The sequence below is a fragment of the Musa acuminata genome, chromosome BXJ3-6 (genome assembly GCF_036884655.1).
Source record: "Musa acuminata AAA Group cultivar baxijiao chromosome BXJ3-6, Cavendish_Baxijiao_AAA, whole genome shotgun sequence".
NCBI lineage: Eukaryota > Viridiplantae > Streptophyta > Magnoliopsida > Zingiberales > Musaceae > Musa > Musa acuminata.
In genome coordinates this window covers 33,506,451-33,533,710 of record NC_088354.1, presented here as the reverse complement: position 1 = coordinate 33,533,710, position 27,260 = coordinate 33,506,451, and the positions used below count along the sequence as shown (strand labels likewise).

Genomic DNA, 27,260 nt, shown 5'->3' with positions numbered 1-27,260 from the left:
CTTGCCAACATTTGTACTACAAATAGTTGTATGACAGAAGTATCTACTTTTTTCCTTCTCTATTATTTTTTATATTAGATCAGATTTGATATTGTGATCATGCTTGAATCACTGGATCAAAGTATTAAACTCAATTTTATGATGTTTATAGGTTTAAATAAGTCTTTCTTTTATTTTTTATATGCTCTTTTATGTGTAAATATAATTTACTGTTGGATCAAATAAAGCTCCCTATCACTATTCTATGACACAAGAACAATGAAATCATGTCCTTGCATTGCATGATTCCCATGAAGGCCAACAATGTAAGCTCCAAGAACAAGAAAATGGTCATAATCTTTCTTTTTCTTTGGTTTAACTTAAGAGGTGAACCAATTGCTAATTTAGCCCCCACATCAGGCACTTTTTGGTACCAATTTCCTTTTTGATTTGGGGCCAATCATTGAGATTCTTATAATGTCTTCCTCACTGTCACAATTATAAATCCAAAGTGTGGTCCACTAATTGAAGAATTATTGTCTGTAATTATGCAGTTCATCACCTTAACAAAACAAATTTAAACATTTTTTGTACATTAATATGATGATTGATCTCACATCTTCCTTTCTACAAACTAATTGATGTTATGTTTCGACTAATAGTGTTTAATGGTGCATGAAAGAAGATTACAGTGTCTTTATATATATAATTTCTTGAAATTTAGATTTATTATTATTTTTAAGTAGCTATATAACTGACTTCGAAATATATTTTTCTTGTCTAATTTCTAGCGGATCAAGAAATCCATTCGTCACGTAAACAACTCGTGCGAGATTATATATTTCTTGTCGTTTGATTCGAAATTCTTATCAAGATTAGAGATAAATTATGGAAAGGATTCTAACTCTAAGAATTCTCAGCTACTTGTTTTATGGTTTTAATTTGAGTTGCAAGAGTATGCATTTGGCCTCACAAATATAGTGTAACCTTCAACCACAGGATCTTCCAGCAAAAGATCCAAATTAGAAAGTCCAGTTAGGTTGCTGGCTGTGATTTAGGATTTGTTTGTCTCCTTGATCGAATCAAGTCATAGAATAATACTAATGAGATGTTCTATCTTGATGCATTAATCTGTTCTAGATTGTTTATGTTATATGCTACTCTAAATTAAAATAACTATGAGGCAAAGAACAATTGTTTCTTGGATTTCAAATTGGGGCAAAGTGTTAAGAGTTCTAAATCACTCAACTCTTCTAATTTCTCTTTTCTTGAACAGAATTATAAGATGAGCAAGAATTGTGTGTCTAATTACTAAAAGGAAAGAAACAAAGTTATAACTACAAACTATAGGAAAAAATTGAATGCTTGTTGTTCATGTTGTGTATTTGGTGTTTGTATGATGAGATCAAGAAAAGTGTAGCCTTTGATCACATTTTATGAGTAATTATCAGATCATTGGAGATCCAATATTCATCCATCATATGTAATTTAAACAAAATATTTTTTTTTCTGGTTCTAATTAAAGCGACTAATAATAATTAAGGTGAATAGAATAATTATAACTCAAATAATACTGATTGAATATTAAGGCAAAATTCTCGATTAATCCTTACACCTATTATATGCCTTCAGATTTTTTTAATAAATTATATTGGATTTATTTATTTTAGATTATGATTAAGAATCTAATAAAGAATTAGTCTTATTGAAACTTAATTATTCATTCTTCTTCCTTGTATTTATTGGTTTAATTTGGAGAAAAACATATATAGTTCCAAAAGATTCTACAAAAATATCTTCATACAAATTTTATATATAACTTTGAATATATGTATATATATAATTATTTTTTGGGTGAATTCTCAGAAAAACTCTCTTTTTTAATTTTCCCTCGATAAATAGTACCTTATATTTTCATAATTTTTTATCATTTTTACTTAATACTTGAAATATCTTTCCTAGATACGTAAGGTGAATCGATCTCGTTATAATATTTTTATATTATATTATAAATTTTTAATAATATTTAAAAAAATTATAATATTTTATAATGTTTTCAACAATATGAATGTTTTTGCAAAAAAATACTACAATATTTTTATTTAATTAGATTATTATTATTATTTTGGTGCCTATAACGAGACGAGACAATACGTGGTTCCAACTGCCTACGAGTCAACCATCTGTACCTCCGTCCATCTACATCTATCTATGTAAGGCGACGACCGGTTCAAATCTCCCTGGGTTTCCGCCACCCCTACTCCTATCTCGGGGACTCTCTCTCACCCTCGTCTCTATTGACGCCCAATCTTTCCTCTTCCTTTCCCCGTTCTCCTCTCCTCGTCTTCTGCATCCATTTGTCTTCCATCGAATAGTATGCTTGGATATTAACCGCACCTGCTGCGATTATTCATGGAGAGAAGCCAAACCGTTACTCAGAAATTTAGCAGCTTCTCCTCCTCCTCCTCCACCTCCGGCCGCGACGACAAACCCCGGGAGATCGACCGCAGCCGCTCCTTAGGCCCCGTCAAGCTGGAAAAGAGCTACGGGAAGAAGGAGAGGGACACCGAGACGGTGACAATCGAGGAGGATGAAGAAGAAGGACAGGAAGAGGAGGAGGTGGAGGTTGTTGTGGTCGTCAACAAAGAGGAGGAAGCAAGCAGCGCTCCCGAAGAGCCACCGGAAGCCAGCTTTGGCTCCATTTCGGAGGAAGTCGATGGTTTCCTCTCCTTTCTTCTCAGCATTGACGATGGGCGGGATCAGTGGCCTGAGCCGCCGGCGATGCCGGAACCCACCATCAAGAAGTTTCTTGATTTCGTGGAGGAGGAGCTGGTCAAGTATGAATCCGGCAAGGATGGAGCGTCTCCTCCTGCCAACGACGAGCTCGTCCTTTTCGACGCCATTGATCGGGTGGCCAAGCTGACTTCCGCGTTGTCGATCTTCTCGTCGGATACCAAGTATAACAAGGCGATGACTCGCGCCAGCAGCATCCTCCGCTACGCGATGTGTTTCCTCGAGGACGAGTTCCATTCCCTTCTCGAGGACTCTAAACCGAAGAAGGATACCGGCACTGCCAGGCCGAAGACTAAGCGGCGGCCGTCGATCGGACACCTTCACGATGCCATCGATCGCTGCGTTCCGCCGCCGTCGGAACCCGATCTTGCCGAATTTCCTTCGACTTATACGCCGGAGATCATCGAGAGGCTGAGTGGGATCGCCGGCGCCGTGGTCTCCGCCGGGTACGCGACGGAGTGCTGCCAGGTGTTCACCATCTCCCGCCGCAATGCGTTCGACGTCGCCCTGTCGAACCTCGGGTACGAAAAGCTCGGCGTCGACGACGTGCAGAAGATGCCGTGGGATTCGCTGGAGGCCAAGATCGCGACGTGGAACAAGGTCTTCCGGCAGACCGTGGAGGTCGCCTTTCCCCGGGAGCACGACCTCTGCGAAGCCGTCTTCGCCGGCCACAGCGCCATCGCCTACAGCATCTTCCACAACTTCGCCCGTGGCGTCACCGTCCTGCTCCTGGGTTTCGCGGAGGCCGTCGCCATGACAAAGCGCTCCGCGGAGAAGCTCTTCAAGGTGCTCGACATGTACGAGACGTTGCGCGACATGGTGCCGAGGATCGATGCCCTCTTGCGCACCACCGAATCGGAACCGGATGACTCCTCTGCCGCTCACGATCTCACGACAGAGGTGGCGCTGGTTCGCTCGCGCCTCGGGGAGGCCGTCGTCGCGATCTTCTGCGATCTGGAGACCTCCATCAAGTCCGACATGGGGAAGAACGCCGTGCCGGGTGGCGCCGTCCATCCCCTCACCCGCTACGTGATGAACTACCTCAAGTACGCGTGCGAGTACAAGAACACGATGGAGCAGGTGTTCAGAGACCACAAGAACTCGGAGAACCCGTCGTCGCAAGTGGAGGACGCCGCAAAAGGCGGCAGCGACGACAACCATAACCCGTTCGCGATTCAGCTAATGGAGGCGATGGAATTGCTGGACACCAATTTGGAGTCCAAGTCCAAGCTCTACAGGGATCCCGCACTCTGCAGCATCTTCTTGATGAACAACGGGAGGTACGTCATGCAAAAGATCAAGGGGTCGACGGAGATCCATCAGCTGCTTGGGGACACCTGGAGCCGGAAGCGGTCATCGGAGCTGCGGCAGTACCACAAGAACTACCAGCGGGAGACGTGGTCCAAGGTGCTGGCGTGCTTCAAGGACGACGGGCTCCAGGCGAGGGGGCACGTCGCCAAGCCGGTGCTCAAGGAGCGGCTCAAGAGCTTCAACTCCATGTTCGAGGAGATCCACAAGGCGCAGAGCTCGTGGGTGGTGAGCGACGAGCAGCTGCAGTCGGAGCTGAGGGTGTCGGTGTCGGCGGTGATCGTGCCGGCGTACCGGTCATTCCTAGGGAGGTTCTCGCAGTACCTGGATCCCGGGAAGAAGTCAGGGAAGTACATCAAGTTCGGGCCGGAGGAGCTCGAGAACTACATCGATGAGCTCTTCTCCGGCAACCCGTCATCCATGGTTAGTCGGAAGAGGACATGAGTGCCGAGAGCTTCTTCTGGATTCCCTCACAGTCTTCTGTGTCCTCCTCCTATTCATGTACGTCACCAACGCCCAACAAAACTTTGTTGTATTCCTCCAAACAGAGATAGATATTATTGTGCGTGTAAACAACGGTAACATAATCAAAATTTTTATCATCATATCAAATAGGGATTTATGGATTCATATTTCAAGAAATTATCGAACTGACTTCTTTGGGACCTCAAAATATATCTATCTATCAGATTTCTTTGACTTAAATATAAATATCTAAAATTTATGTCAAATTATTTTATATTTTTTTAATATTGTATTTCATATTTATATTTAAAAATTTTAAATTTACATAATTAAATTTTATTTTAATAAATTTAATTTTTTTTTGAGCCAAAATAAATCAAGAAAAAGATAAATAAATAAAAATATCATTCACCTTTAAGAGATTAAAATCGAAAACGAAGAACTCTATAAGAAAAGAAAATTAAAACCTGCAACTTTTCTTAGGAATTTTTCCTTTTTCTCAATATTTATTTACAGGACTATTTTTAGTTCTTGTCCGAACTCCACTACAGATGAGAGCCTATATTTGAGATCGACTTCGGCATGGCTTGCTAAGATTAAGAACGATTGCATCTGTCGATCGTATGAGTTCTGTCAGAAATCTATGCGGCTAAAAAAAGATTTGCACCCGATGGAGTCAGAAATCACGAATCCACACATGATTATTAGAACATCGGCTGAAAAAGACAGCGAAGCGAAGGAGGAAGAAGATCAAGAACAGTGCTCAAAGCCATGAAGCAAGCAAACTATTGGGGACAGACACACATGGTCGTACGACAACCAGGAGATGAGTCCTTTATTCTACCAAGTAATCTTTCTCGGAAGAGGCGCGTGGATCGTCGTCTGTCTACTCGCAGGCGTGCTTCTTCGCTTCCTTCTTCTCATGGTGCTCATGGAATGCGAACCCAGCGCTGCCCACCGCAACAGTGGCAGCGATCTCCTCGGCAACCTTGTGCTTGTGTGCGTTCTCCGGATCCTTCTTCGCCTGGTGCTTCTCGTGCTGCGCCAATGGAACAACCAGATGACCACCAACGATCGCAAGTCGACATCAGATAATGACAATCGATGTCGAGATCGGGGAAATAGAGTTTTGGTGACTTACCAGGGCATAAGCACCGGCAGCAAGGGCACCCAGCTCACCTAGGTGTTCCTTGTGCTTGTGGTGCTTCTCCTCCTTCTTGGGGTCAACCTCGGAGGGGCTCTCCTCATCCCTGTGGTGGTGGAAGAAGTGGTGATGGTGCTTCTGCTCCTCCTCTGCCATGGGGCAAATTATTGACGGACTGTCAGAGGAGAAGAGATAAGGGTGTGGTCATGGCATGATCATCATATGGAAATTTATAGGAGGAAATTGGGGTTGGAGATTACAGAAATGCCCACAATAATCTTATAAAATAAGGACAATGCTAACAATTAATGGACCAAAATATAAAAGGATTTTGTTGCTGTGTGTGACCACTAGCCATGAGGTGGGTGGCATAATCAAATGGGATGGATTATAGATACAGCTGTGGCATTTGGGTTGACATTTCAACATGAATTGGCCTCATCTAAAATGTATGGCTTGACAACAACCAACAAGAAAGTGTGAACCCACTCATCATTTCTTTCCACTCCCATGTGTTAATCAAATCATCTCAATTGTTTAGAAAGGTAATGTTGACCTAAATGAGTTATGAAACCAATAAATTCATTTTTATCTTGGGGAGGTGGTTTCCTCCACCAGTCATGACTTGCTTGCTCAGGAAGGAGGGAGGAGAAGTATGATTGAAAAGGATCATGCCTTCCTCATGAAGGAAAAGAAGATGGGAATTCACAAGTGGTCATGCTTTTATTTCAGATTGATTTAAGAGAGGTGGTGTGTTGTTGGCATCTCAAAAGATCATCCACCCTTTGTTGGCCAGATTTGCATTGGGATATTATCATAAAGACCAAGTACCTGTTTCAGGCTTCCTTTAAAATTAGCAATCATTGTCAATGTGATTGGGTTCACAACAATTGGGGTAGAACAAGTGGGTTTTTTTTACTTCTTCTTCAGATAATGTCAATTGATGTTAGTAACTTCTAAGAAAATTAAAATTCTTAATATCTAGAAGCTTTTGACCAAGGTAAAAGATATTTACTATCAATGATATTTTATCGGACTAGACTTAATTTTGAATCACATGTATAAGAATCTAAAAATGATGTGTTGGTTTATATGAATACCAAAGTCTAAGTAAGATATCTGATCTAATCCTTTCGACGATCAAGTTAGGACTAAGGTAACAAATGAAATCATGACAACTGAACTTGATAATAATAAATTCATGAATTTTATAGAAAATTGGATCATAAAAAAATATTTTGTAATAATAAATTCATGAATTGCATTGCGATTGAGGGTGAGTTTCTATATCACCCAGTAAACAAGTTAATAAATTCATTATGAGATCTTACGATCAAAGATTTATTGGTATGTATTAGTCAAATTTTCAAGATTTGAGAGAAGTTTATGTGATCCTGATTTTGAATCTTATCACATCATAAAGATCACCCCAACATGTCAAACTTCAAGGAGATATGACTGATGATAGAAGAAACTTTATATCCAATCAAGCATTTTGTGATAGATACATCACATGGGGTCCCTTTGATGGCCAAATTAACAAGTAGAGAGAGATGAGAGAAAATTAGTTTAGGAGTATTTATTATATATCATAAGTTGCCACATGAAATATCTACTCAAAGAGGATAAAAATGAAATAAATATAAAAGATCAAATTCAATCTAAATTGAAGACCTTAAATATTGTTTTTATAAAGATGTAAATTTATCAATAAAAAATCATAAAAAAAAATAAAATCAATAATATTACCATCTAAATCACATATATTTAATTTGATATAATTATAATTATAATTATAATTTTCTTTCTACTTATATTCAGATTAGAACATTATAATGTATCATAGAATAGTATATTATGTTCTTTCCTCACATTATGTTTAGAGACCATATTTATTTAATTTCTTGATGGTTATCATCAGCCAATTAATTATATTATTTTTTCATATTATATGTGACTGATATATTCTTTCACTTATTTTCCTCTATTATTAAAATAAATCTTGCTATTCCTCCTCCTATAGAAACTCTAATGTCCCATCACAAGAACACATTACAGCCTTTAACAGATGCAAGAGAAGATTCAAGTCAACTATCATATTTTATCCAGAAAAAATTATATGCACTTCCTTTTCATTAATAGTAGAGAGAGAAATCAACTGCAAGTCGCACCCCACACTGATACATATTACATCACACAGTAACATATGCACCAAACCAGCACTTATTTGGGTGCATTAGAGTGTCAAATCCATGAACGTAAACACTCCACCTCAGTATATATATAACGTGATATATGTGTATACATAGATGCGCCCTTAGAAGAGGTGGTGGTGGTGCTTCCCGCTGGCCTCCTCGGCTTCCTCCTTGGCTTCCTTCTTCTCGTGGTGCTCATGGAAGGCATATCCTCCGCTGCCGACCGCCACCGCCGCGGCAATCTCCTCCTCTATCTTGTGCCTGTGGCCATGCTCCGCGTCCTTCTTGACCTCGTGTTTCTCGTACTGCACTCGGCACAGAAGATATGAGTAGAACACAAAATCTATTGAGGTCGAATTCCGTTCGATATAGAGAAGAAAAACAGAGTGCAAAATATACGATCAAAGAGAGCTACCAGAGCAAAAGCACCGGCGGCGATGGCGCCCATCTTTCCGAGATGTTCCTTGTGCTTGTGTTGCTTCTCCTCCTCCTTGTACTTCTCGTAGTCGTCGGAGGCCGACTCGGCCACGACAACCGTCTCGGTGTACCCGGAGGCGTAGGCGTCACCGCCACCGGAGTAGGCAGTCTCCGAGTACACCGCCTCCTCGGTGAGCTTCTCCTCGGCGGGCTGCTCCTCCTCCTTGTGGTGGTGGAAGAAGTGGTGGTGATGCTTCTCCTCGGCCATCCGCGTTTCGACGACGCTTCACGTTGTTCGGGGACTGGTCGCTGTGGCACTCGACATGGGTGGCTGCGGTATTTATAGTGGCTCCGAAGCTGAAAGAACGGTCCGATTCGATCAAGCGGACGGTTGGTGATCTGATTCGACCTCGCGATTACCGATGAGTGACTTGAAGATGGATTCGGACCGTTCGATGTCGATCGGACGCCCGAAGTGCCGCACGCGTCACCGACAAAGTCGGAGGGCGACGTGGTGGGCCGCAACGCACGTCCTTATCGTTTGCCTCCTTTACGTAGACATCAGCGAGGTACACCTTTCGCCGGGGCCCACTCGAGTGTGCGGTGGAGAAGAAGACGCGTGGGTTTGCTTCGTCGCGAATCCTCTCGATAGGTCCGCGAGTTGTGGGGCCCGACAACGCGCTGTGTCGGCAAGAAGCAAATCCGGGAATCCAATCGGGTCTTTGGGTCCGGGTAAGGATCCACCTCTCATCATCTCAACCGTCCCTTCATCATCAGATATCATTCCAGCCGTCCATTATCGTTAGGTGTACGGTGTGATCTAAGATCGAGAAATCAGTCCAAATAAGTAGAGGAAAATTATCAATGGTGCTTCACATCTTCTTCAAATTGCAAGTGTCATTGACATGGGAAAAGGATTGATACAGCAGCAACCTACCAAACAAGACTTGTAGGTTGGCACACGGCATCATATTCCTTCATGGGAAGGGAGATTATAATTATGATCACTCATGACTTGTGTGTGATCGTATCAATTCCAATACAGATATGGGTGTCATTATCATTATAATATGTGTGTACATAGCAACTGGCAAAAAGATAGGAGGGATGGATGTATACTTGTCGACAACTCTTTCGCAAGATGTGTCCAAATGTTGCAGTCCTCTTTTAGATGCCTAATTAATTGTACATATATTTCCACTGAACAAACTGTAGGTGACTTGTGAAACCAAACGTTGAATTGGATCCAACTATTTTGGCTGCATACAATTTGTAAGATAAATCGACGCAAGTATGGTTGGTGTTGCTTCCAAAAGAATTTCTTTGAGAATCTAATAAGATTAATTTATTCTTTTTTCTATGATAGATAGTCAAAATTTCATCTAAAGGTCTACTAGAGATCAAAATTATTATTAAAAAAAAATATGTTTCTTTTGTCCCTTTCAATCCATCAAAAAAAGTAAAAAAAAAAAACCGATCGATATATTTAAGACGATTCTGTTCTTACAAAATACATAGCAAGTGAATAAAAAATATTAAAAATATATGGGTTTTGGGTATTGTTATACAATATGAGAGAAGAATCCACCTGCCGAAGGCTAACATACTAGTGAAAATAAATAAATAAATAAATCTCAGACCAGGAACAACTTGGAAAGTTTGAATCACCTGTTTAGCATCTAATCTGATTCACATAAACATCATTAACAATTAAGAGAGTCATGTAAGTTGTGTGTGTGGAAGAGTATGCTCTCATTTTCGGTAAGAGAACTCACTTATGGTATTTAACCATGCAGTTCTTGTATCAAGAGTAATGGAAACCACAAGGCAAAGCCATCAGACACAACACTGCAAATCCATGGTTGTATATTATACAAAGAAATTGAATATGATTTCCCGTTGGTTTCACTTATGGAAACATAAAAAAGTACATCACACATAGAAGGAACAGAAGACATTAATAATACAAGAGTAGAACTTTCAAATCTAGTTAGGGAGTTACATGCAACAGAGCCACAGATTGATCAGTGGATGCTGTTACTTATGAGGTCCCTTTTTCTTGTCACATGAAACTTCACCACCACCGCAGTGACTCCAACTGACATCTTGAATTCTGTGGGTATGCAAACATTACACAAAGCCATCCGATTCAGACCTGCTTAACGCTATACGAAGCAAACATCATAGAGTATATGCAATATAACCTAATAGAATTAACGATGAATGAGAATGCTGAGAAGTTACATAAGGGGGAAAAAAAGTCTAACAAGAACAAGTGGTATCAATTGGTGGTCAATATGATTAAATGGTTAAAAATTTACCTTATCGGTTACTGTTTGACTTTAAAAGCATCCTCAATGCGTTGGATAAGCTGATGGGCAGGCATGGCTCCTTCCTGAATATTGACCAAAATGTTGTTGCCACAACAAGATGCATACTCAGTGTCAGTGCATGTGCATTTCAGGATGAGATAATGGTATAACAGTTTTAGCTAGAAGAAAAATAGGGAACAAAATAAACAGAGCAATGTGCTTTTTCAATCTTACGAAGCGATCCAAGGGTTTTCCATCCTTGAAAATGATGAATGTAGGCAATGCCTTGACTTGGTACCGATCAGCGATGCTAGTGTATTTTTCTGTATCAATTTTGACCACTTGGATTTTATCTTTCATTTTTTCACTCACTTCTTCAAGAACTGAAACCATGAATTGACAAGGACCACACCTACCGGATAAAAGAAAAAAGAGTCATTTCAGATTCAGAACAGCACAAGTATTATATGCATCTGAGGCACCATTACAAAATATAAACACTGTACAAACACTACCTCCTGATTCACAAAAATCCAAAATTCCAAGAGAAAAACTTTCACATACACATGATAAAAATGATGTGCATGATTTGCTCCCATTAGAAGAGAGGCAGCCTTCAAGTGGTGGTCAAATCAGTGAACCTAGCATCATATGGTGCCCAAAGTTGAGATAAGGCTTGGCCCAAAAAGAGGATTTCTCGCTATCAATCAGTAGTCTTATGCCATTTGAGATGATAAAATGCTAAAAACTCTTGTATGTTTTAAATGATAAAGGTCTCAGCCTGTTCGATATTACACATCAGTGTGTGGGCAATCAGCTCAATGATTTACAAAACATTTGAACTTCTAAAAGAATCAACTTCAAAGCTTTTCAAAATTGAGCTAAAAAAAGTTTAAACATCGACGATACAAAAAACAACAATCTTAAAGCAAAATAATAGCTTAACATCTAGCATCATAAGCTAAGACAATGACCACCGGACAAAAAAAAAGAATAAATTACCTAGAAAGTGAAACAAGGACTTACCAAGTTGCATAAAAGTCAACCAACAGAGGCTTATCACATTTTTCCAACAATTCATCAAAAGAAGAGAAGGCTTGCTTCTTTGCTTCTATCTGTAAAACCAAACAAAGAAATACTGTTGTTAAATTCAACTTCGTACAACCTCTAATTACATCTGGATAATAAATGAAACAAGAAAAATACATAAAATGGACATTTATAGAAAGGAGTGCCAAGCCCAATTCCTTAATCTATCCTACTACACTTTCTTTGTCAGGTAAAGGGATGCTCATCGCTCATTTAAACAACAATAAACTAGAGCGCATAACAGGATCTGGCTAAACCAAATTTTAGCGTCTGAATAAAAAAAATAAAAAATCCTTCGACATACGAAGAAAGATTGTTGTTAAATTCAAATTCGTACACCTTCTAATTACATCTGGATAATAAATGAAACAAGAAAAATGCATAAAATGGGCATGTATAAAAAAAGTGCCAAGCCCAATTCCTTAATCTATCCTGCTACACATTCTTTGTCAGGTAAAAGGATGCTCATCGCTCATTTAAACAACAATAAACTAGAGCGCATAACAGGATCTGGCTAAACCTATTCGTGAGAGAGGTGAAATTTTAGTTTCTGAATAAAAAAAATAAAAAATCCTTCGACATACGAAGAAAGATTGTTGTTAAATTCAACTTCGTACACCTTCTAATTACATGTGGATAATAAATGAAACAAGAAAAATGCATAAAATGGGCATGTATAAAAAAAAGCGCCAAGCCCAAGTCCTTAATCTATCCTGCTACACATTCTTTGTCAGGTAAAAGGATGCTCATCGCTCATTTAAACAACAATAAACTAGAGCGCATAACAGGATCTGGTTAAACCTATTCATGAGAGAGGTGAAACTTTAGCTTCTGAATAAAAAAAATCAAAAATCCTTCTACATACACACACACACACACACACACACACACACAAAAGAAACACCTTTTTGACTGTCAAGATATGTTACGTACCACTCCAGCTTATGCTTCATAGGCAGCTAAAGGAATGCATACAAGCAGTGAAAATTCATAAAAAAAATCTATTCACAGGTGGGCACGGGAAAATTTTCATCATTCCGTTACAACATGTCGTCGAATCAGAAAAAGCTATGCAATGCAGCAGGCAATTCCGAACTATGTCTTCCAAGTACCTCACTCCAACTGCCAAAGAACATGCGATATTAGAATAGCTAATGTAAATACTCAGATTCCGGAAAAATGCAGTTCTATTATAAGATATAAGCATTTAACCGAAATATCACACCGACTGAATTCTCTATATCAGACGCCTTCCAATTGAATTATCGTCTAACACTTAAAAGGCATCATCTCAGCTTTTAGTTTCTCATCGGCTACAACCATTCAAACCAAGCTCGAATTACCACAAACAGAGACGCTAATATCATCCAAAGGCCATAAATAATTGACCCATAGAAGCAATAATCGGGTCAATTTCGAGACCGTGCGAATTCTAAAAGAAATCAGACATAACTTAGCATCGAATCACCACGTCACAACTTATCACTCATGCAAGGACCTGTAATATCCAAGAATCAAGCGCAAAGAAGAGACAAATAGCGGTAGCACTTCAAATTTCCAAATATTAGAGTTCTTCAAGTAAAAGAAAAATCAAGATTCCAAATCCAAACTAATCATCATCGAAACAAATCGAACGAAAGAAAGGGTTGGGAAAGGGGGCAGGACGAATCACCCGCGGAAGAACTCGGCGTTGCGGGAGGGCGCTAAGCCGGCGGGTCCCGGTCGCGAGGCGGCAAAGCCGCGCGACGCGCTGCGACCCGAAGGCGGAGAGCTTCGAGGAGCGGAGGGAGACGGAACTGCGGCGGAGGTCGCAGGTCGGCAGGACCGCCGCAGCAGAGGAGCAGGCCGCCATTGCTTTCTTGCTTAGGATGGGATGGAATGTCCTCAACCCCCAAACTCGGCGAAAGACGGAGATTTTTAGGAGGGGCTTAAATAGAACGCGACGGGGGAGCGATGAGACCGTCGCGTGTTGCGGGTTTTAGGGTTCCTTTGCGTGTCGGGCACGCCCGACCCGTTTGCGGAAGACGCATCTTTCGTCATCAAATATTATTATTATTATTATTAATCACATCAATAGGTTTGGATTAATTGTTGTTTTTACTTGGCAAGTTTACACATAATCCAAAAATAATAATAATAATAATAACGCAATCCAAAAATAACACATAATCCAAACCTATTGATGTGATATAAGAAATAATAATATCAAACTTTTAATATTATATAATTTTGAAGAATAATATCAAAATTATTATATAATAATAATATTATTATATAATATTATAATATATAATAATATTAAAAAAATTTGAAGAATCATATTCTCCATGAAATTGAAAATGTACACTACCATTCTATATTTTACAGGATTTACAATATCATATATATAATTTTGATCAAATGCATACAACTCTTATGAAAACTAAAAAATGTTCACAAAAATTTTTATCGTCTAAAATTGATCTTACAATTTGTAATGGAAACTCCTTCATTTGCTTTCGCTTGTGAAAGAACAACACTAAAAATTCTGATATACTTTATAATGAATATAAAACATATAAAATTGATTAATTGATTAATTAATCAATGATAGACTATTTATGATATTTTATAATGTTTATAGTAACTTATACTTTTTCTATGACCATCTTTGATTCGATGATTAGCGTAATTTCGAGATATAATAATTCTAGATTTGCGTCACTTATATTCTTCAATGTGTTTAATTACAATATTAGAAATAAGCTTCATTAAATTTATTTATCGAAATAAAAGATTTAAAAGGAATCCAATGAACACTTACCATTTTATAATATCTTTTAATCTTATATTTTACATTAGACATTGAATTATAGTGCTCCCAAATCTTTTTATACACATTAACAACCAAAAAATATATTTAATTGGTCTTGCTTGATGTGTTATGCTAAATTATCTAAATAATATAGGGTTATTTCCTTTGAAATATTTGTAAAACAATAAGGAAAGTTGGTAACCTATAAATTCTATATCAAATAAGAAAAATATCAATAACACTGAATACTAAATGTACATCGAAATCATGAATACATCACTACATATAGCACACAAAATTCTTTAGGTGGAGTACATGCCTTCTTAATTAGAATGTTAGCATATGTATCTATTACATCACCTTATAACGTATTGTTGAAATCTATCAACTTCACTAAACAATAACATAAAGTGGCGTACGTCAACTCTCAAGATTATTTTGATTGATAAATTATATCATCAAAGAAATTAAATAATTTAGTCAATTACCCTATATTTAATAGAGAAATACAAAACTAATAAAGTACAATGAAGCTTTAATTTAAAACAAAAAACCCACGACGATTTCAGCTAGCATAAGATTTTGTTGCTTCTTTTGATCAAAACATTTTAGTTCATTCCTTTTTAATACATCTTATAAAAATTAAAAAACTCGTTGGTGTAAACAACTTCAAGCAGTGGCCTCGGGGCCGTCGCGGTTTAGTTCGGGTCCGGATGACCCCTGGAACGCTTCCCGAGATCGCTGAGGCGGCCGATTGCGTCGGTCCGATCGGGACGGGGTCGTCGTTTCCACAGGGAGAGAACCCCCGCCTGAGCCTTTGGTGGACGACCTTCGCCTTCGCACCTGCACAAAGGTCGGGTCGAGGAGCTCGACTCGACCCCTCAGACGATCAAGTTAGTCGATGGTCGTAGGGGGTTTTTTCTGGCTCAGTTCTCCGTCCCCCCTGTCTTCCTCGGAGCACGAGGGTTTTTATAATGAGAATTACCGTTGCTTGGCCTGCTAGCCCGCAGGGAGCAGGGCCATACTTCTAATAGCGTCTGACGTTACCGTTGGCGTGGCGTGAGGGATCGAACTTGAACAGGGCATTAATGCGCCTTGGTAGGCGTTCCGGTCCACGTTGACCAGGTGCCTCATCAGATCAATCAGAGGCGTGACGCGTCACCTGGGGCAGCTGATGTCACGCGAGTCTTATCGCAATTATTACCCTTATCAAAACTTTCTTTCAATATGACAATCATCTTTTTCTTATATTCAATCATCCACAAATCCTTGGGGATCCAATTCTTTATCTTCCTTTAATTTTTTCTTTGATTTCCTTTTTAGAGTCTCTTTTTCACAAATGCTCCCCTGGTCTTTCATATTCCTTGACTCCTTATTTTATAGCGATTGCGTGTAAGCAATTTTGATGGAATAGATTTGTGGATAACATATTTATATATTTTTCAAGTTGTTTGTGCAATGTTTTACGGATTGCATTAGTCAAACTATACTATGAACCTCCTAAGTGTCTCAAGATATATCTTACCGTTTTTATATTCAAACTATTGAGGTTTATATTATTTTAATTATTCTTCTCCAACATCATCTATATATATTCTTCTTTGACATCATCTATAAATGTATCTAAAGTTTGAGTTGCTTATTGTAGAATGAAAAATAATTTTTTTACCTAGTTATCTAAAAAAAAAAGTTAATTGATATGACTCAATTGGTGTATAAGAATGTAATCATGTTTTATATAGCAAATTATTTAACTCTTTAATGATATATAAATAATAAAAAAAATATTTTTTGGAATAATTTTTCAAAAGTAACTATAACAATAAATCTGAATTTTATTCCAAAACAAGATACTTACTTTTGATTGTCTATATATTTTAATTGACAAAAACCATCCTTATCAAATATCAAATATAAATTAGGATTATATATATATATATATATATAATCTTAATGTAGAGTAAGATTAAAAGATTTAATTAATCAGATTAAGGTAAGGCAACCAAAAGATCGAGTTCATAGCTTCAATTCCAATTTATTAACACCGATAGACTTGTCGCAGTAACATGCACTTGCATTTGCATGTATACATGTTTATATAGTATATGATACGTATGAGTGTAAGACTTCGTGATGACCAATACTCGTGTAATAAGTAGGACTGCAGCATTAGAGATTTAGACCGTTGGGTCATCGACGGCGAGTTCCGTGTCGGCCTTCGAAGCAGTGGGTGCGGTGGTGGGAGGCGGCGGGAGCTCAGGGGCGGGGGGAGGGGCGGTGGCCTCGAAGTCGCAGTAGCCGCGGAGGATGTCGCTCTCCTGGGTGGTGAAGCCGAGGGTGGTGAGCATGGAGGTCCAGCAGTGGCGGGTGATGACGCGGATGGCGCGGCAGCAGTCGAGGCCCAGGTAGGACTCGCCGTTGATGAAGAAGAGGACGATCTCGTTGGTGCAGGAGCGCAGCTCCAGCAGCGCGTTCCAGCAGTCGACCAGCCCGCCGCCGCCTCCGGTGAGCCCCGCTATGAGACGTGCCTCGAGGGCGGCAACGCGGAGTTGTTCCGCGGCCGCCGACTCCTCCTCCAGGGGCGGAAGCTCCCCGGCGGCGCCGAAACCGACGAGGGAAGCGACGATGAGTGCCACGGTCAGCTTCTGAAGGGAAAACATGTTGACTGTGTAAGCAGCTACTAAAGTCGAAGAGAACACATGAATTTATAGGCGGAGGTGGCGCCGTGGCGGGAGGCGAAGAGGAGGGGGAAGACGAGCAGTAGTTGTACGGGTTCGAGGAGTTACGAAAGGAGAAAGACACACACAAGTGCAGTCATTGTCACATTTGCAGCCATGGCTGCTGCCGCTGCTTCTTCTTCTTCTTCTTCCACATTAATTAGCATTCATCAGTGCTATCAACGGACCTTTTTATTATGGTATGGCTTTTATCTTCTTTATTCTTTGAGCACTTCGTAGTGCCATCGATAATACTAAGATTAGAAGAATAAAGGCAGTAGTAGCAAACGAGAGGGTCATACCGAAACGTTTAACCATCCAAAGATGCTAACCTGCAACTGCCTTAATGACTTTGCTTCTGTGGTGAAAAGCCGAGCACATTGGAAAACAAACAAAACCTATGCAAATTACATCAACGTGGAAAAATGGGTTGCAATGGTGTTAACATAACAATATGTCTCATAAAATTAATCAACCACAAAAAATGACCCATCACGACATGAGACTGTAATGATCTTACTGGCCACAAGTGCAAGCTAGACAAACCAGCATCAACCTACTTGTCAGATGAAACAAACAGCAGTCTGAGTTCCACTCAACATCACACCGTAGGACATGATTAATTCTCCCACCTGAACATTGCATATATGTTTGACAATTCACGAAAGCCCGTTTCTAATCCTCGTCAAAGCCTCCACCATCATCGTCCATACCATAATCCTGCATATCTCCCACATTTTCTTCAGGATTATTCAAGACGGTGTTTTCCATTTTTCCCATTTCGTCATGCACAGCATTTATCGTTTGAGCCTTCTTCAGATCCCTCTTCTGTTGTGCAAGATCAACTTGCATTTTCTGCAAGCTATCATCGCTAAAGAATGCAGCATAGGGCTTTGCTACCTGCAGTGAGATGTTCATTAAATATGGTCAAATGATCATGCAGGCAGGCCTAAAGGATAAAACCCGAGGAAACAAACCTTGGCATAGCAATTTCTATCTTTTGCACTCGTCACAAGATTACTCCAATGATTGTCTTGCATCAAGGTTGAAGCAGATCCCACCACCTGAAGCATCACTTATATGATATCCAGGAAGCTAAAATCATATTGCACATGAGAAACAAAAAAGGGACAGCAAGAATCGTGGCTCTAAAATAAGGCTTTACCAGCACGGAAGACTTGGCTCTGGTTAAGCCAACATTCATTCTTCGAAAATCAGAAACAAACCCGATCCCTTTACCAGTATTTGCTCGAACACAAGAAAATATGGCAATATCTTTTTCTCGTCCCTGTTCAAACAAGAGGGTAAATACGGTTCACCATATGCAGCAAGAAACCAAATAAGGTTGACATCTATTAGCTACATCACCTGGAACCCATCAACAGTATTTATATCTACAATTTGATCAGATTGCTCTCCAAAAGTGGCACGAAAGTGTTCCCGCAAAAGCTTAACTTGATAGCTGTACGGAGAAATGACTGCCACCTGAGGACTGGCTCTCAGCTCTGGGTAAAAAGTAGCCAGTTTATGATACATAAGAACTATAAACTCAATCTCTTCTTCATTCACCCAAGAACCACTTCCTGATGGCTGAGTTTCAGCTCCATCTATATCAAAAAAATAAAATGGTCCAAAGCAGCGGTGCAAATGCCAAGGACGCACTCTTTTGACTGTTTCTCCATCTTCTAAAGAACCACCATAAAATTCTTTCGAGGGAAAGATGCTAATCTATGTTACCAAAAAAAAGGATAAATTTCAGAAAAATGAACTAGCACCTTTTCCATGAAAAATAAAACCTCTAACCTCTGGATGCATGCGATATTGGGTTTTGAGCATATGTACAGGAAATCCAGCCTCCTGAAATCTCTTAAACAGACTCGTACCATATCTAACAGAATCAAGGACATGATTTCAACTACAATATTTCATAGAAAACAAAGGCACAGTTTTAAAATGAAGTAATAGTTTACCCAAAGTGCTCAGCAGTCGTAGAAATTACAGTAGCCGGCAGCTGAATGGGATCACCAACCTAAAGGAAACATATCATGACCACCCAAAAAATTGAGATATTTAAGACATTTCATTGATTAAAAAACAATTAGCAGTTTAACACCTTAGAACAATTAATCAACAGTGTGATCATGTGGCAATAATAAGTTGCATGGGGCTGACATGCAAACACTCACATACACAAAATGGAGGCTTGAACATGATCCTGTATGTTCAAGGATAGATCAGAAATATCACAACCACTAAAATTTGGTGTTGAGATGTTTAGAATGGTGAAATCAAATAAATGAACAGGACATTCTGTTTTATATGCTTCAAAACTTTCTTGGTCTGCTCAGATATTTCAAATTGATGATTTGGATTCCACCTAGCATATGATTAAGGAGCTTCCTGCAACAAAGGAAGTTGATCTATAAACAATTTATAGGATGTGCATCATGTTGAAAACCTTGAATAATCAATTTTAATCACCAAGTATTGGATGACTTTAAAAACTGAGTATTGAGTCATCTCAAATCCTCAACTATATGGATCTGCAACCTAGATCCACTTGCTAGAGCTAGCAAGAGAAAATTGAGCTAAGATACTTTACTAATACTTTCATATTACACTCAAAATCAATTATGGAAAACCTGAAGGAAAATCAAAGTGTCAAGTGCATAAGACGTAGACCATGGGCCATAGTTGAATGCCCACGTTGTTGATCGTACTCTAAATACCTTAGAAACTTGAACACTAAAACTTGACCTACCTGACTAGTGGTAATTAAAAAAATTTAAGTTAAAAATTCATGCAATTTTAACATATTTGATTCATGTTACTCCCAAGTGATCAGTTGCCTAATTTTAATATTAGAACTTCAACCTCCATTCAAGGGCTGAGATCAAGGGCTGAAATTCAACCTAGGCAATGAGAGTTCCAGTCATGAAATAGCCTCTCCAATTGTGGGGATAAGACTGCATATATTGACTCTCTCCAAATCCTGAAATGGTGTGGGATCCTTGTACAGTAGGCAGCCCTCTATATCAACCTGAATACCAATTTCAACTTACCAGCCTATGACTTTAGTTGTGAGTTCAAGATGATGTGAATGGCTCATTAACATATGTGATAAATGTCTAAAAAATAGTACAACACTAATCATAAAACCCAAAAAGAGCATAAGCAAATGAACTTGTCCAAGGAGAGAAGTATGCCTCATCTCAGACAAGAATTTATCTTGCGAGTGCTTGAATATTGTACATATACATTACTTCTGAAACAGTAACAAGTTCTTCCTGCCAGTGGGTAGACCTTGAGTTGACTGTGTGCTGAACTTATAAGCCTCATTTACAGAAATTATGCCTATTATTACATGGAAGTGCACTTTCAGTGAAGCAATTACTAGGCTCAAATTAATGAAGTAAAATGCTGATGCTTATTTTTTATAAGAGGCACTTGTGTCATGTAAGGTAATGATACTACTGCCACAACACAACCAACAAAAGGATGGCTTTCACATAAACCGCTAAGAAAGGAACATACAAGAAAAACTTGTCTGCATCCATGCACCAGAGGAACAAGAGTTGCTGGTTCTACCTGAGGAAACAGAAACAAAAACTGAACATTGTAGCTAGGTTGGTAAAACTTTACTTTGAATTTTTGGCAATTTGTTACACATCAAGAGAGCAAAAGCAAATAGCAGCAGACTATGCAAGTAAACAAAGGTATCAATTAAAAACTAAACAAAATGAGAAGACAAAAACAATAGGTTATAAATTCTTATTTCAATATTTTCCAGGAAGCAGCTGAAAGGAGAGAACCAACATGGCAACCACAACCCATAAGGTTACTATTTGTGGTTTTCTGGATGGATCTTTTCTTAACATTAATCTTAGTTAAAGGCCATATTACCAGACAAATTAAAGCCCTATAAACTGTTTATAATAAAGCTTTCTTAAATTTACCTCTAACTCTAGTCACACGATTACTGCTAATTCAAACCCACTTTAAAAAAGCAACATTTGTTATGAAACTATGTTTAAGACATCAAGCAAACCTGCCATCTCAATACTAAATACCAGGAGTCCACATTTTCTATCTTCGTGTGTGGCAAAGTGCAGGCTTGTGCCTAACATGCCCCTGGATCTTTTTCCAAGAATTTATAAAGATGTGAAAAGCCTCATGACAGCTGCCTAGATAATCACTTAGAACCCGGACAATCCATAGCATCTTGCAGTCCATATAGAACCAAATCAGAAGCCTATGATGACTAGTGCAAGCACACACGAACTATGATTAGCTGTGAAACCTGCAGTTTGGATGAGGCCAGAATCTGACGAGTATTTCCTAGAAGCCAAATTGATGCCAAGAATTACTCTTTGCTCCATCTTATTTATTAAATTTACACTATGGATTTTATTTTTTCCAAGATCACCACAAAATAATTCAAATCTTTAATAAACACAAACAACAGCGTGATTTTCTTGAAGCCTCAGTTAATCTTATTGGCTTGCTTTCGTAAGTCGATAGTAAATCTAAATTGTTTTTCTATGCCTTGAAAATGTTAGATCAGAACATGATAGTTCTATGCTATCCTCGGCTTAAGACAAACTGCTAGGGCTTGAGAGTTCTAACATCAAAATAATTATCACGAGAAATTCAAACAAAAGCACTGGCACCACCATAAGATTGCCCCTCTGCAACCTCGGTGACTGGCATTCAAACCATGGCAATAGCCACTCTGCCGGGAGACCTCGTGCATTTTGCCACCCTTTTCTTTAAAATTCCAGGAACAGTATCAGTTACCCAACTTAGGTTTTTTTTTTCCCCCTTGACAAAAGCTAAGCTTTACAACTTCAATTTTTGGTCCAGTTAGATTGGCTACCTTGCAAATACCAAGATCTGACTTGCCTTCTGATTCCAAGCCTAGCAACCACAAGATAAAGCCTCTCCTATCCTGTCATATCACACTCACCTATGTCTATCCTGTCCAATATGTCAGGAAAACAATATAACCCAGCAAAAAAGAAAACTTAGAATCTCCAAATCATGATCAAAATTATATGACATCAAGCGAAAGGAAATGATAATTACAGCTTGTGCAGCTTCATCAATTATAACAACATCAAACACACGATTCATCCTACTGAAATGAGCTGATCCGCTAAAACTAAGAGTAGAAAAAACCTGCAAGATAGAATGAATATCAGGATAAAATGACAAATAACAGTTGATGCCAATTCTTTTTAATAACAGCTAGCATACAATTGCTGCTTCATCAAGAATTGAAGCACGAATACGATCCCGATCAGCTGCCCCTCCAGATCCATGTTTCCCCACACCAGTGCGATCTACACCAGCACGCTTTTGTTCTACCTGCATAAAGAAATATCAGGCACCACTGGTTTGACTAAGATTTTAAAATGTAAATCCCAACTGAGTAATACATACAAGGTAATCCATTGATACTGCTTGCACGGAATGATGTGCTTTCAGACCAATTCGGACAATTTTGGGATTATATATATGGCCATTCTCATCATGGATACCTGAAAAACATATACACTTAATTTGTCTGGATAGAACTACTACAACCAAATTACATATGGTAACAAAGGATCTATCAAAACGTCTAATGCTTGGCCACAAGGACAAGCATATTGCATTAAATATTATCACCAACAACGGCATGAAAATCCTACTTGAATTTCAGAAACTAATGACTATATAAACAATCTAATAATCATCCAAACCCAAAGAAAATCAACAGATAACTACTACAACTGTTAGATAAATCATATATCTGGTCACACTACTACAACTGTTAGTTAATATTATATGGCAAAATGCCTTCAACCAAAATAACTAACATCCAACATTAAAAATGTAGGTCGAAATTAGGTATATGGTGTATCATGAATTTCATTATAATACAATTTTTATAGATCAAGCTCATTCATCCCCAAAAGTATCACAAACTTCACGATCTGTATCACACATGCTTCTTTGCTTATGAATTCTACTAGAGAATATAGTGCCATGCAAACTAGTATGAATTTTGAAATGATTTGTATGAAATTCCCAGCAGAGTCCACCAATCACTTGCATTCATACAATTATATAGTATGAAAATCTTGAAATGATTAACAACAAATGAACCATGTGAGTATGTAAAATTTCTCACCTGTATGTAAAAGGCGCAATACTATCTCATCAAGTGCTGAGTTCGATGGAGCACAAACCAGGACATGTACCCGATATTTGCGGTTAGAATTGACAATCTCGGGTTTCTATGCAGAATATGAAGAAATTGTATTGGTCTAATCAAAACAAAGTGATCCAATTAAAACAAATCAAAAAACAGAATATGATGTTTCTGAAGAATACCAATTCATTTCCTGTAGGATAAAAACCATCATCACCATCTACAGGCATGATTAGATCTCTTGGATTAGCACCAGACAACCAGGGAGATGCTTTCTTCCAGTGACAACACCTGTGAATCTAAAAACGTTATATGACCCAAAACCTTTAAGGTCATAAAATAATGCTCCATCTACAAAACTTAATTGCTTAATGGTTACTTTAGCTAAATATTTATATCAATTAGTTAAAAAGAAAAACAAATGAGAAAAGAGACCTATACACAAAGGGTTGAATCTCATAAATAAACATGAAACCAAATTAAAATATCACATGATATCACAATCGCAAATAAAGCAATGCCTCCACCATTGATCTTTCTGCAGATGTATTGCACAACAATATGCCTTCTAACTATATGATTGGGCATATGTATAAACTGAAGATGTCATGAATAAGTTCTCATACAGCTACTTCTCATATCACTACTCAAGATAAAAAATGTTTCAGTCTACTCGTAAAAGTACATGATTAAGGACATGGAGCATTTGTACCATACTTTTCCTCAATTTGCAGTTCAGGCATGTGTTTTACAGCAGACAAACCCCCCCTGTGGATAAAAAGTATTCAATTCATTACTTTCAGGCATTATTTAGCAATAAACAAAAACCACCTTCTCAGTTCTAATAAGTAGACAGACATATGTAAGTAAAGGAAGATGCTCCAATTATTTTAATATTCTCTTCGGCAACACATAACAGAAAGGGAAACAATTACTTTGATTGTACTCTTCCAGGAGATGAATGAAGAACAGCACTGAGAAGTCCAAGAATTGTCTGTGTTTTTCCAGTTCCTGGTGGACCCTAGGAAAGAACATGCCATGAGAACCTGGATAAATGACTTCCATTCATACCAAAAAAAATAGTGTCAACAAATTCCTCTACCCAAAGGAAAGAGATACCACTATATATGTTTTCATCTATTGATTGCAGGAATTACTACAAGACTGTGAAAATACTCAATAATCATAGTTGATTCTCAATAATCATGCCTAAAGTTTTGGAAGACAACTCATTATAAATAGGAAGCATGTCAAATACTTGGGTAATCACTGAAGCTACTTGAAATGATTTATACATGCAGAACAGATATGGTTGTATAATCTCAAAGTTCTTATCTAATTTTTTTCCTTTATTTTAACATCATCCTGCTGTACAACTATTGCTACTACAACAACAAACCCAACTATTTGGGCTCAGTTATCTATTACTGCTTCCAAATCCCATTTTTAACCTAAAATATGGATATACATCAGAAAATTTACAAAATGTAAGGAGATCCAAACATCCAATTATATATATACGTGGAAGCCTTAACATAAAATTTTATTCGAACAAAAACAAATAGTCCAGACAATAGCAATGTTATAACAGTACCTGTATTAGAACAAAAGTTCTACGTGAAAGTCCTGCCTGCAAAAAGAGAGAAATTATATGATCAAAACCATGCATGTACAGATATACAAAAGTACATTTCCATAGCAGGATTGCCTTTATATGTTGGTAGTTTGTGGAAAGGGCTTACATGTATGGCTTCTACTTGTGACTGATTGAGATTGTTTTTGAGGTTGTCCATAAGTGGTCTAGGAACATTCCAAGACCGAACTTCATCATTGTCTGGCTTTTCACTAGCTGACAATATCAATCCCCTGAAGGGAAGAGAAGAAATAGAATGCAGCGCCACATATTCACGAATGATTGTTGATAAACTGCATATCTGATAAAACAAATCTTGTCATAATGAGTATTCGATCTCTTTAAAAATAAATTAACATATCATACTCTACAATTGCTTAAAAAATGTCCACACTCAAATAATTCTTCTCCTAGGAATGCCACAAAGAAGTAAACCAATGGGCAACAATGACTACTACACTGTAAAACTGATCCACTGTAAAGTTTGAAATGTCGGGACACATTTAGGAAAATATAATAAGCGCATATTATTACTGTGCCTGCTCGTACCACAGACATGGCACTCAACAAAATATCATATTTCCTCGACAGTGTAGTGGCATGTAAATAGCACACTCCATCATTTAAAGGGCCGTACTGTGTCAGAAAATAGCAGGTACTGGCGCAATCATGACAATCTTTTGCTTGATTTACAATTCAGGGAAGTTTTATAACATCGTTGAGAATCAAAATCTGCTGTAAGGTGCGATGAGAAATGGAAATAAGTTAGGATTCTGATGCACGTTGGGGAAATACTGAACATAATCTTCAATGAACTTTTACATTGAAAGGAAATTAGCATGAATCTCATATTTGACTTTCTTTGCATTTTTTTAACAAAATGCTGACTTAGATATATTTTGAACATGGAAATTAAGTTCGAAATTCTCAAGTATGCATAGAAGAATGCAAACTAACTTTTAAAATCCATAAGAAACTCTCAGTAGCTTTAAAAATAGCAAACATCTTCAACAGCCTTTGGCTAGGTTCAGGTTCAGCTGTATCCAAACGCTTGACCTCTCCAGCAACGAAGGTTCGGACTGCAAGAGTTTCTCTTCCTCCGCGATGTTCCACCAAGGCAAATGCATAAGCATCCGGTGCTATTCCCTCTTGGAACTGCAAGACGCAAGACAACTCCCACCAATTGAGCAAACATCACGCCCAAGATTAAGGTAAAGCATAAATGAACAAGCAAAAACCTTGCTCTTCGAAAGGAGCAAGAGATCATTCTCCGACACTTCTCCTCGGAAATCATCGAGAACTGCCAACGAAACCCTATGAAATCCATCGGTCTCATTGCAAGAAGCGATGGCGCCCTTCTGCCAGTCCGATTTATCTGGCACCAGAAAAAGGAATTACGGTGAAATCTGATACTTTTCCAAAACAATGATGCCTCGAAAAGAAGATTCACCTTCGTCATCGTTGCCTTGGACGATCTGAGCCTTGACCTCTTCGAAGAGAAGGGGCTCGAAGATGCCGAGGTACTCCTCGACGTCCTTGAATGTGTTCTTGACGCGCTTCAACTTCGAAGTGGAATCATTCCGGTCTTTCCTGCTCTTCTTCTGGCCATCGACCCAAAATCCATCAGAAACCAGTGAAAGAACATATCGAAAACCCTAAAGAAAGAGGAGAGAAAAAATTGAGTTAGAGAGAGTGGAGTACGCCGGATTCTCTGACGAGGCGGAGGTAGTCCCAACCGAGGACGACCCTCTGGAAGCGGTAGACAGGAGAAGGGGAGGAGGAGGAGGGAGCGGAAACGGCCTTGTCGACGGCCATTTGCCGGCCGCTTCCCCAGTAAAACCTTCGCGCGAGGGTTTATGGAGACGACGCCAACACAAGCCGTCGCGTTAACCTCAGTCGAAAATAGACTTGGGAGACAGATATAAATATATCTTCGAAATTTAGAATATCAAAAAAAACAAAAACCATTTGAAAATACAAGTGTTATTTAGATTTAGGCGAATTTTCGAAAAAAATCATATTTTGATTTTTTTCTTTTAAAGCATCCTTATTTTGAAAAATGCTCAAATAATATTCTTGAAAAGTTATTTAACCTATTAATCATGAACAGTTAAGCCTAAAGCTTTTTCACAAGTTTGGGATGAAATGGTTCATGCTAGTTTAATATTTTTTTATTAAAAAATATACAAAGTGGCTATCATTTGGTACGATGCTATTG

General features: G+C 38.6%; 6 protein-coding genes across 10 annotated transcripts; 1 reads left to right on the top strand and 5 right to left on the bottom strand.

Moving 5' to 3' along the window:
* Positions 1 to 2,252: 2,252 nt before the first annotated feature.
* Positions 2,253 to 4,692, top strand: LOC135640933 (exocyst complex component EXO70C1-like). Its single transcript, XM_065155810.1, has one exon. The coding sequence runs from the start codon at positions 2,392 to 2,394 to the stop codon at positions 4,522 to 4,524; it is 2,133 nt and encodes a 710-aa protein (XP_065011882.1). The 5' UTR covers positions 2,253 to 2,391; the 3' UTR covers positions 4,525 to 4,692.
* A 526-nt stretch (positions 4,693 to 5,218) lies between these two features.
* On the bottom strand, positions 5,219 to 6,029 carry LOC135640935 (abscisic stress-ripening protein 1-like). Its single transcript, XM_065155812.1, has 2 exons — positions 5,687 to 6,029; positions 5,219 to 5,584 (listed from the first exon to the last, which is right to left on the bottom strand). The coding sequence occupies exons 1-2, from the start codon at positions 5,843 to 5,845 to the stop codon at positions 5,432 to 5,434; spliced, it is 312 nt and encodes a 103-aa protein (XP_065011884.1). The 5' UTR covers positions 5,846 to 6,029; the 3' UTR covers positions 5,219 to 5,431.
* Positions 6,030 to 7,788: 1,759 nt separating this feature from the next.
* Positions 7,789 to 8,630, bottom strand: LOC135640934 (abscisic stress-ripening protein 5-like). The gene is made up of 2 exons (XM_065155811.1): positions 8,300 to 8,630; positions 7,789 to 8,189 (listed from the first exon to the last, which is right to left on the bottom strand). The coding sequence occupies exons 1-2, from the start codon at positions 8,567 to 8,569 to the stop codon at positions 8,007 to 8,009; spliced, it is 453 nt and encodes a 150-aa protein (XP_065011883.1). The 5' UTR covers positions 8,570 to 8,630; the 3' UTR covers positions 7,789 to 8,006.
* Positions 8,631 to 10,144: 1,514 nt separating this feature from the next.
* Positions 10,145 to 13,615, bottom strand: LOC135639917 (thioredoxin Y, chloroplastic-like). Of its 5 annotated transcripts, none has more exons than XM_065153933.1 (5): positions 13,375 to 13,615; positions 11,640 to 11,728; positions 10,848 to 11,025; positions 10,623 to 10,696; positions 10,145 to 10,505 (listed from the first exon to the last, which is right to left on the bottom strand). In XM_065153933.1, exons 1-4 carry the CDS (start codon positions 13,552 to 13,554, stop codon positions 10,631 to 10,633), a joined length of 513 nt encoding a protein of 170 aa, XP_065010005.1. In that variant the 5' UTR covers positions 13,555 to 13,615; the 3' UTR covers positions 10,145 to 10,505; positions 10,623 to 10,630. The 5 variants fall into 5 exon arrangements, with proteins under 5 accessions (XP_065010005.1, XP_065010000.1, XP_065010004.1 ...); XM_065153928.1 differs by having other exon boundaries at positions 10,145 to 10,466; XM_065153932.1 differs by having other exon boundaries at positions 10,145 to 10,456.
* A 3,058-nt stretch (positions 13,616 to 16,673) lies between these two features.
* On the bottom strand, positions 16,674 to 17,199 carry LOC135641432 (egg cell-secreted protein 1.2-like). Its single transcript, XM_065156791.1, has one exon. It carries the CDS (start codon positions 17,154 to 17,156, stop codon positions 16,674 to 16,676), a length of 483 nt encoding a protein of 160 aa, XP_065012863.1. The 5' UTR covers positions 17,157 to 17,199.
* A 421-nt stretch (positions 17,200 to 17,620) lies between these two features.
* LOC135639873 (probable helicase MAGATAMA 3) lies at positions 17,621 to 26,930 on the bottom strand. Its single transcript, XM_065153856.1, has 20 exons — positions 26,744 to 26,930; positions 26,493 to 26,643; positions 26,281 to 26,417; positions 26,000 to 26,197; positions 25,152 to 25,343; positions 25,004 to 25,039; positions 24,345 to 24,430; positions 24,127 to 24,177; positions 23,592 to 23,700; positions 23,389 to 23,494; positions 22,656 to 22,753; positions 22,470 to 22,580; positions 22,299 to 22,391; positions 20,748 to 20,801; positions 19,184 to 19,242; positions 19,017 to 19,101; positions 18,582 to 18,941; positions 18,379 to 18,501; positions 18,191 to 18,277; positions 17,621 to 18,113 (listed from the first exon to the last, which is right to left on the bottom strand). Exons 1-20 carry the CDS (start codon positions 26,855 to 26,857, stop codon positions 17,889 to 17,891), a joined length of 2,475 nt encoding a protein of 824 aa, XP_065009928.1. The 5' UTR covers positions 26,858 to 26,930; the 3' UTR covers positions 17,621 to 17,888.
* Positions 26,931 to 27,260: the final 330 nt, after the last annotated feature.